Below are 11,131 nucleotides of genomic sequence, written 5' to 3' on the forward strand. Positions count from 1 at the left end.
AGGAGGGATCCATTCCTCTCGGTTTTCTTCCTCGTGGCGGTGCAACTACCGGTGGATCTCAGAGTCTAACATGTTTTTGGAGGTGACATCAGCAGAGGGAGGTCACAGTGTGTGTGTGTGTGTGTGTGTGTGTGTGTGTGTGTGTAAGTTGAATAAATCCAGAGAGAGGGGAGGAGACAGAGACTGACAGGTGGTAACGGCGGCCATTTATTCCCCTTCATCGTGTCTTTGTGCAAGCTGACTGCTTAGCGTGTTCCTCTCTTGGTAGTTTGTGCACGTTCAAGATTGAAAGTGTGTGTTTGGACAAAGGTGCATTCACATGGGTGTTACTGATCGACTATGAGAAACTATAAGCCTGCAAAGTAAGAAAAGAAAAGTGGGTCGAGAGGGTCTCCGAGTCTCTGACGAAGGCCCGTCGGCGGCGACCTCGTCACCAAAGACGTCCCGTCGGGGTCCTGGCAGTCGGCGTCCTGACAGTCGGCGTCCTGGCAGTCGGCGTCCTGACAGTCGGCGTCCTGACAGTCGGCGTCCTGACAGTCGGCGTCCTGACAGTCGGCGTCCTGGCAGTCGGCGTCCTGGCAGTCGGCGTCCTGACAGTCGGCGTCCTGACAGTCGGCGTCCTGACAGTCGGCGTCCTGGCAGTCGGCGTCCTGACAGTCGGCGTCCTGACAGTCGGCGTCCTGGCAGTCGGCGTCCTGGCAGTCGGCGTCCTGACAGTCGGCGTCCTGGCAGTCGGCGTCCTGACAGTCGGCGTCCTGACAGTCGGCGTCCTGACAGTCGGCGTCCTGACAGTCGGCGTCCTGGCAGTCGGCGTCCTGGCAGTCGGCGTCCTGGCAGTCGGCGTCCTGGCAGTCGGCGTCCTGACAGTCGGCGTGAACACGTCACTGAACAGGTACAAAGACATTTAAAATGGATGCCGGCTCCCGGTGAGCGTTTGCATTCGTGCAGTTATTAGGGAGCCAACAGTCTGTCAGACATTCGGGGGTTAAAGGCGAGAATGTTTGTGGCCGATCTGAAAACGGTCTGAACCGATGGACCGATGTGCAATTTGATTGGAAGGCTGCGCTGTCACTGCGGGCGATGACGCTCAGCCACTGTTCGTTTATCTAGACGACAGTTTCATCTTCATTTGATACAGAAGTATTACAGTCTGTGTCGACTTTTAAACCAATGATATCTAAATAATGTTTAGGTTATGAGTCAGATCTGTCATCTTAGTTCTGTACATTTAGACGTACCCAATATATGATTTATGGTGGCAAAAAGGGGCGGGACAATACACCTACACACAACGATGGCCAATGAGAGTGAGTGGTATTTGAAAGTAACGACATTTTGACATATGCCTATTTTATCATAATTAAATCTAAATGTAATGAGCGTCTCAAAATGGGAGACCTGCAGCTTACCAATAACAATGCCTTAGGTTATTATGATATTCATAATATAATCATCTTTTATAAATCAGATAAAGGAATTCTTTCAAATTGCTAATAAGATAGAAACAACGTTGTATTCCACCGTCATGAAACAGGAAGTGGAATAAGAAAGAAAAAGAGGAACATGTGAAGACGGGAAGAGCGAATGAACAATGAACGTTTTGATATGTTTCTTTTTTCTTTTTTTCCTCACCACCTTCATCTCTCCTCTCCTCCTTCAGCCTTCGTTATCCTCAGATGCTTCCTATCCCCTAACCTCACGTTCTCCTTACTTTATCGTGTTTGCGCTCCCTCGGCCTCCGTTCCCTTTCTCTACCTCCAAGCGTTGTTTCCCCTCTCTCTCTCTCTACAGTTTTCTCTCTCATCCTTTCATCTCTGTTGTTCTCTCTCCTCATTCCCCATCCTCCCTCCCTCCCTCCTCCCTCCTCCCTTCCTTCTCGTGGCCAACAGCTGCTTAAACAAAGTTTACGTTGAAAGTTTAAGAAGTTGAGCCGATTGGTCAGGCCATCGCAGAGATACACACACACACACACACACACACACACACACACACACACACACACACACACACACACACACACACACACACACACACACACACAGAGCTCTGCTGTGTTCTGCTTCGGTGCCCCAAAAAGATAAAGATTGTAGCCGGGGGGCAGGAAGCTGAGCCTGATGTTATTGTCGTCCGACATTAGAAAACATTTTGTCCAGACCATCATGTGTACTTAATGAGCACAATAGCTCAACATCTGTGTGATATTGTCACAACGATCGCGGTCTGGCGACGAGGGAACCGTGTCTTCTCCTGTTTGATTCCCCCCTTCCTTCTATTACCATCATAAGAGTGGGGCGAGTACTTGAAGGAGATAGCTTTAGCATCCGATCGTAGGCAATGGGAAGGAAAGGATGTAAGGAAGCAGATGAGCCGCCTACATCTCCACCCCTTGGTTTCCTCCTCCCTCCCCCCCCCACACTTGCTTCCTCTCCACTCCATCCCTGACGAGATGCTTTCTGACACTGCCACTGGCTGCCGGTTCCCCAAGCCATCTGCAACACGCACACAAACACACACACACACACACACGCACACTCACACACACACACACGTTTTCACACATTCAGCACAAACCGCAACAAAAAGCAAACACACAGCTGACTGAATTTTAAACACTCAAGCTTCTTTTATAACAACACAAACAGAAAAAGCTGCCACTGTATTTCTGTATTTTAGTACGTGAACACCTTCAAACATAACGGAGGCCATTTTTTCAAATCCCAGGACGTCAAATGGCCAACGTGATATTAACGCTATAACCAAAATCACCTGCAGCTTTACGTTAAGTGAAATACTGCAAAAAGGTTATTTTCCTTCTTATTTATCTTGTTTCCTGCTTCACGTGTTCATAATTTATGTATTAACTTCCTGTTGACCTTTCAATGTGTTTCACTTGGTCAAGATTTCCATACAAAGACACACACGGGACCAACTCCTAAGATGCTTCAAGATGTTATCGATGTTGCAACGACGGAGGATTTATTTTGGCCCACCTGGGGTCAGTGGAAACGACGTGTATCATCACCTGATGGAGTTAAATGGTGGAACCATCAACAGTGGCTTGTTTACGGAGCAACATCTGCATTCATTTGTCACGTTTTTGGCCCAATATGAACTCTCTTTTACCTCTCGGTTTGGTCTCCACCCATTTCTGAGGGAACCAAAAGCAGCAAAGTTGTGAGTCGTTAAAGCCAAAAAACAACAAGCCCAAAGATGCTAAAATATATAATCTATAAATTGACAGGGCAGTAGATGTGAAGTTAGGTTTCAAGTCAACATCTACAACTGTACACCGGTGCTAGCATGTTTTGGTGTGCGCAACACTGACATCACAATACAGCTCCCAGCTCCCCCTTGAGGACAATGTGCAGCCTACTAAATGTGAATAAGTGCCTTTTTGCTACAAGCCAGCTGCGTTATGTTCCTCAAAACGAAGACAAAAAGCTAATTATTGAAGACGTTATAAATATCTCGCAGCAAATATACGCAGGTGTTTCTCACCTGCGTATATTTAGGAGACGGAGAGAGATATCGCTGGCATCCATCTTTTTATAGACCAGCACTGTATTACCGCCATTTGATTAGTCGAGAGGCGTCTGGGATCACAAATGATATTGGCTCGGCCGTGACTCTCATCCTTTTCGCTCTTTTCCTTGTTTGTCCCCTGTTACGTGTGTGTGTGTGTGTGTGTGTGTGTGTGTGTGTGTGTCTCGTGGGCGTGGCTTCCGGCAACTGGCAATCATCTCCACACCTGCACGTCATCTCCGGCACCTGTCTCCAATCACATCCTCAAGTCCTCCCTGTTAAAACACCCTGGCTTCCCTCTCTCCAGTTGCCAGATTATGGCACCATCTACAGTGGTACCTCGACTCTCGGCTTCACTAAGAGACGTACTTTGTTTTGTTCCTGGTGATTTTCTACTAACCCCTGTTCCCTGTGCCCAGGAATCCCGTACCTGCATCTCCGCTCACGCCACTCCATCTACACTCTCCCGGTTCTGTACGAATAAACTGTTTACCTCTACCCAACCTTGCCTCTCCGTGTCTGCGCTTGGGTCCGGCTCAACCGAACCCTCACAGATATGTTATTAATCGAGGTGGCCAATCAGCTCGGAGACAAACACAGCTGTGTCCGTGTTCACACATTGCAAAACGGGCGAGTGGTTGAAGAGTGACAGGACAAAGCTACTCATCATACTTCACGATTTAGTCCACGTCAAAGGGGTTGAAATTGTCCTTATTACACCAATTGTCCTTCGACTTGCCTCTTCCACTGATTTCTGAGAGTTTGACAACCTAAAGATAACAAGTTTTAAAGCATTGTTGTATTTTTTTTTTTCTTTCTCTGGGGCAAAAATAAGATCGCAACAGTAAAATAAATGAGAAATGAGTCCTCAAACAGCATATTTGCCGGAAGCACTTTTAAATGTTCAATTTAACATTGTGCGCATGCTGCATGGCATCACTAAAAGAGAGAGAGGAGCAGTCCTTGTCAACATGACTGTTGAGAGAGAGAGAGAGAGTTGGTATCAGGATACAAAAAGCACTTTTAACAAGTTTAACAGTGTATCCGTCTCACGATAAAGAAGCTTGTATCTTCAGGATGCAGCGCTCCGCTCCTATTGGCTACGCTCCAATTGGCTACGCTCCAATTAAACCCACAGCCCTAAATAATCAGATCGGCGTCGGCCGACAGGACTTTCTGTCTGCTCTGCACACTCCACACAGTTCTCTGTTCTCTAAGAGTTTGAGAGAGCCGAACATGTTCTTCTATCAAAGTCCTCTGTTTCTGAGCTGCACGTATCTCAACTCGAGACCACTCGGTGGTCACTTTGCCGGTTTGAGGCCCTGCATCCGACCCAGACCTCCTAGTAGACCTCCGAGTAGACCTCCTAGTAGACCTCCGAGTAGACCTCCTAGCTACAACAGGTGTGCACATAGTCTCTTCTTGCAGCCAATCCGCCATCTTGTCAAAAGCAAAGACTAATTTAATTGCTTCTATTTTCAATGCGACCGCTTATCAGTGGAGCCAATGTGTTCATGACATATATATATATATATATATATATATATATATATATATATATAGGGTGTTGTGCCCTCGATGGACTGGCGGCCTGTCCAGGGTGTCCCCTGCCTTCGCCCTATGTCAGCTGGGATAGGCTCCAGCGCCCCCGCGACCCTAATGAGGATAAGCGGTATTGAAAATGGATGGATGGATGGATGGATATATATATATATATATTTTTTTAACATGGTATTTAAATTGTTTCCTTTAGGTCACATGCAAGGAATATTTGGGTTTTATTCAGATATCTTTAAAATTTAGGTGAATGCACGTTAATTAAATGTCCACGCTAATTTCTGGCTTCGCTCTCCATTCTAACTGCTTTTATTCAAATAACACAACCACACACACAACCACACACACAACCACACACACACATGTACTATATCTACACACACATTCGGTCATGACCTCTCCAAATACCAGTGAAATACCAGCAAGGAGCTGTGATCTGATAGTGTAGGATTGCAGTAGTTAATTAAGCAAGGTGAATGCACATGCACGCACGCACGCACGCACGCACGCACGCACGCACGCACGCACGCACGCACGCACGCACGCACGCACGCACACACACAGTGTCGCGTGCTACTTTTCATCACCACGGCCCAAATGATCAATCATCACGTAAACCTGTCATGTGGGACAAGTCCTTCAATCATTCTCATCACATTTCTGCTTAAAAAAAAGTACTAGTTACACACACACACACGCAACATGCAACATGCAACATGCATGGATACACGCACACACACACACACACACACACACACACACACACACACACACACACACACACACACACACACACACACACACTACCAAGAGATAATCTTCATGTCATCTCCCAATAGAATGACATTCAGTTTGTTCAAATATTGTTTTTTCAGTTTTACCTCAGGGCCTCCTGAGTTGTTATGACTCAACTGTGTGTGTGTGTGTGTGTGTGTGTGTGTGTGTGTGTGTGTGTGTGTGTGTGTGTGTGGAATTGGGCTTACTGACTCACCCCTCTTGTGTCCAAACAGTGATTCTGCTGACTCCAGTGTTATGTCCTTAATCACTGTGTGTGTGTGTGTGTGTGTGTGTTTGTGTGTGTGTGTGTGTGTGTGTGTGTGTGTACTATAGGCCTCTGTACAGCGCATCCTTGTTTGCATGTCTTGAAGTGTGTAGCTGGTTGGTGTGTATCATGGTGTGCGTCATGTGTCGGCTGATGGGTTGTGTCAGTGTGACCGAACCGACCCGAGGTCAACCCAGTTGATTGGAGAAGCTCCGCCCACATGTACCCCCCCACCCCACCCCCCGGACACACGGACCGCGTGCAGTGACAGACAGCAACTCGCAACTCCACTGCTCCGCATTGTTAAAAGTTTGAATGTCCGCGGGGCGAAAACGAGCATCTGAACTGGGATCAGCGGATGGAGACGGATGGGAGAAGAGCGAGGGAGGGGTCGCCCCCCCCCCCCCTCCCCCTGTCAACAAACAGCAACACGTAGTAAACTCGTCAGGTCGTCCGTTCAATTGATTTTAATCAAACAGTTCATTAAATTTTAACCATCAACCCTTCAGAGCTTTTAACCCTTTGTCTCCTGTCTTTCTATTCTCATCAGTGTGAGTGGAGCTGGCACACGACTGCTCACACAACAACAACATACTTTAGTCACTGCACCCTATGTCTTACTGTGACACACACACACACACATTATATACCTCTTTATTTATGCCTCAGAGCACTTCCTTACATCTCGCTCACGCATTCCATTTCCTGTTTCATGTGTATGTTTACTGTACCGTCGCTGGTTGTTTCCGTGTGTGTTTCCGTGTGTGTGTGCGTGTGTGTGTGTGTGTTACCGCGTTAATCGACGTAAACGGTGTTGGCAGTCTGCTGCTGTTGTTCCACTGCTCTGCCGATGCCGTGTATGAAACACGGCTGACGGATTATTCACAAACTCATCGTGAACGGCGACTCTGATCCGTGACGGTGGACCAAAGAGTTGCAGAATAGATTTTTTTTTTTGTATCTTTTATTATTTGCTGGTAACTCCATAGTGGTGGTTTGACTAGTGCACACAGTACAATGAGTGGGTTACATACAAATACACAGTTATTTGTTTTAGTCACTCAAGCGGGATCACCTATCACTAAAACTTAAATTGATTTTAATTATTTATATATAGCTGAAAAAATGACACAAGCTAACCTATAAATCAATTTATTCAAGATTATTCAGTCAAAAATAAAAAGTGAGCAACTGAGCGTCTAGCCAATAACTAATCCTAAAAATAATAAATATTCAGTGAGTTAGACCGTCCAACAAAGGTTAACACCATTCTGGATTTTTCTCTTCATGCCATTGGAAAAAGATTCCATCCAAATTTGAAAATAAAAAAACTGTTCATACGTGTGAATAAAATGTTTATTTAATGAGGCTCAACGTATCTGTCACACGGAGTGTGCTAATTCTGTTTTTATACTTGAGTGAAAGGCAGCAGAGCCCCGGTCCGACCAGAAGCGGCCCCGGCTCAGGTCACCGCCTATATGTCCCAGGATGCACAGGGGCCGCATGGGGAAGTCTGGATATCACACAGTTCACGGGAGCCGACGTCAACACAGCTGCACCGCCGACGTCTGACATGCGAACGCTTTGTGTTCCAGTCCATCTCTGGATAAAACGATGTTCAACGTGCACACGTTCGAGGTTCAACGAGGCTTTCGTGTGACGGTTGTCGTTTGTTTTAATACTCGAGCAGAAATGCAGCAGAGCTTCGGTCGCACCAGAAGCGCGTTGATCCCTCCTGACCTGTCCTGACCCCTCCTGACCCGTCCTGACCCCTCCTGACCTGTCCTGACCCCTCCTGACCCGTCCTGACCCGTCCTGACCCCTCCTGACCCCACCTGATACCTCCTGACCCGTCCTGACCCCTCCTGACCCGTCCTGACCCCACCTGACCCCTCCTGACCCCTCGTGATCCCTCCTGACCCCACCTGACCCGTCCTGACCCCACCTGACCCCTCCTGACCCGTCCTGACCCCTCCTGACCCCTCCTGACCCCTCCTGACCCCACCTGACCCTCACCAGCCCCCCTTTGGTTCGTCCGTCCTGTACGATGCACGTGGGTAACAGTTGACGCCACTTTCCCAAAACATTACATTAGCGTCGCCCTCCAACACACACACACACACACACACACACACACACACACACCACCACTAAGCTTAGTGAATTTGGTCGAGCGTCCTTGGGCCGTTAAGGGCCGTCAGTGAGAGAGCGCTTGAGCTCGCTGCTCAGTCATGCCTACTTTGAGAACTCATGTACATTGTGTATATTCTACATCACTAATTTTAAACACGCACACACACACACATACACACACACACACACACACATTACTTTCACATACACACACACGCAGACATTACTTTCACATAATGCACACAAGCCCTCAAACTCTGGATTTGTTTTTTTATTTGTTGTTGGTTTTGTTGCCCTTTTTTATGAGCTTTCTCTGTGAGCTGACCTAAAACTTTTCCACACATATTGTGACATACAGACCAACACACACACACACACACACACACAATGGGCTGTAGTGCTCGGGCACGCAGTAGAGGACATAAATCAGTATGATTTGTTGGAGGTAGGATGAATTCCAGAGCTGAGCTTTGTGTTCTGCTTCGCTGCCAGCGACATTGGGCAAATTCTAATTGTGTACCGAGAGTTTCGGACAATGGTTTCTTTTTTAATGTTTTTATGATATATAGATGCCAGGATCGTCTGCATACGATGACGCCGGGCCTTCGAGTAGGGCACAACCGAACAAAGAGACCGCCGGCGCCGCAACAAAACCGTTGTTTTGTTGATGCGAGTGCCCAGATGTGAGGTGTGATTTCAGGCTTTATTTGCTCTTTAGTCATCGGTTAAGTCGCTGAAGAAACTTGCTTCTGCTCATTTGTTTGTGTTTGATGCGGAAGAGAAAGTTGCGTAAAGAAGAGATTTTGCACTGTGGCGTCAATTCTTTTTAAGTGCTGACATTGGATTATTTGGAAAATATCCAAACAAGATGCTGCCAAGAATTTGGAACCATGTTATTGGAGTTATGACGCAGGTCTGTTTTGGTGCGTTATTTGTATGTGGATACACAAAATTAACCCCATACTTTAATATTGAATACCCGCGTTAACGTGCTGTTGAAGGTATAATAAGTCTCAAATAGAGGGGCGGGGTAATCGTATTAAAATAAACGATGGATGAGATAAACTGTATGCAAAACAAATGATTGAGGTAAAAATGAATCTTTTAATTAAAACCTAATTATAAAACTTCGTCCGAATGCACACAAAATTGCGTAACGCTGTTGATGCACGCGTTGCTCTGGAACCAAGCCGGCCTCTACCAGGTGCGACGGCGCATCCTATAATGTCATTTTTTTACGCCACGAGGAACCGTCGAGACAATCTGCGTTACGCTTTTTTATTTACGTCTCACGGAGTAGCTTCCGCTTGTTGGACAGCCAACATTACTTCAGCCAGACTGAGATGAGCGAGGAACACCTGACGCAACAACCAATATCAGGTGCACGGGCATTAATGCACACATGCTCCCCGCGCATCACCACAGGCATGCGATGCACACGAGCCAACGCACACGAGCGTGGTGGTTTACAGTGGACCGGGTCCTCGGTGAGAGGGCCCGAGGGCCCGAGGACCTAAGTGTCCCACTTGGGCAGCGAGGCAGCTGAAGTCCATACATCCTTCTGTGGCACACAAACACATGCGCACAACTTTTTTACAGGCTCGCACTCGTCACACATTTCAGTTCGGTCACATTTTGCGACGTTTGATAACGTTTTGACTTTCTAAAAACGCGCTTGACCTTGTTTGACCTGCACAATGAACTTTGTGTGCTCCTGCAGATCATTGTGGCCGTTTTGTTCAACATGCATGACGCTCCACCCCCCCCCCCCCCCCCCCCCCCCACCCCCACCCCCACCTCTCAAGTTAACAATAGAAGTTGTCTGGAAATATTACACAGATTTCCACAAAAACAATGCTAATAAAAAGAATTATAGAAGTAATTGAATATCCGTGAGAGTTAGAGGCCTGCAGGCATGAATACTGAGCTCCAATTAAGGTTGATGATTAAGAGCCTTTTGAATCCCAATTTTTGCAGAAAACTATTTTGATTTAAACTATTTGTAGTCACAAGCTTTTAAACGTTCACTTATACATCGTCATAAAAATGCAGAGGATCTGCCGTTGCACACAATTCCTCCCACCACATGCGCACATTTACTCCTGCGGGGTTTGAACCTAATTTGAACTGTAACACACTGCGGTGACCTTTACTTAAGAGAAGAGAGAGACGGAGATACGGGCAGCGAGAGGAGGCAGACAAACAAAACAGAATAAAAATAGAAGCAGGGAAACGGAAACAAGCGGAAATTTCATTCTTCAGAGTAATACAAAAAGGCAGGCAGTTAGGTAAACTGACTGGGATAGTCACTGGGCAGTGGGAGGAGGAGGAGGAGGAGGAGGAGGAGGAGGAGGAGGAGGAGGAGGAGGAGGAGGAGGAGGAGGAGGAGGGAGTGTTGATCGAAAAAGGGTGGGTGAAGAGGATAAATGTTGCTCCCGGATGAAAACAAAAGGATGACAAGGGATTGGAGGAGGCAGCTTATGCAGGTAAACGACAGGGAGGTAACAGAGCGAGGGCAGAGGATCGCTGGCGGAGGGGAAGAGAGAGAGAGAGAGAGAGAGAGAGAGAGAGAGAGAGAGAGAGAGAAGAAAAAGAGAGAAGAAGAGAGAACGGTTGAGGGGGAACCAGCAGTGATAGCGCTGAGACAGACGGAGAATAAAGATGTCGAAGAGGAAAAGATAAACAACCGCAACACAAGACACCTATGTGTGTGTGTGTGTGTGTGTGTGTGCGCTCTAATTTGTGTGTTTGTGATTGACGAAACACCTGCGTGCGCTCGGGCGCCACTGTTGCATTTTTCCCTACGTGCTTCTAGTTGTGCACGTATGCCTTTAACGTGCGTGTGTGTGTGTGCGCGTGCGCGTGCGTGTGCATGTG

At 47.2% G+C, this 11,131-nt stretch overlaps 1 protein-coding gene across 1 annotated transcript; it reads right to left on the bottom strand.

Moving 5' to 3' along the window:
• Window positions 1–347: 347 nt before the first annotated feature.
• On the bottom strand, window positions 348–3,958 carry LOC117734724 (keratin-associated protein 10-4-like). The gene is made up of 2 exons (XM_034538987.1): window positions 3,953–3,958; window positions 348–860 (listed from the first exon to the last, which is right to left on the bottom strand). Exons 1-2 carry the CDS (start codon window positions 3,956–3,958, stop codon window positions 348–350), a joined length of 519 nt encoding a protein of 172 aa, XP_034394878.1.
• Between the last annotated feature and the right edge of the window lie 7,173 nt (window positions 3,959–11,131).

This window comes from Cyclopterus lumpus, chromosome 8 (assembly GCF_009769545.1).
Source record: "Cyclopterus lumpus isolate fCycLum1 chromosome 8, fCycLum1.pri, whole genome shotgun sequence".
Lineage (NCBI taxonomy): Eukaryota > Metazoa > Chordata > Actinopteri > Perciformes > Cyclopteridae > Cyclopterus > Cyclopterus lumpus.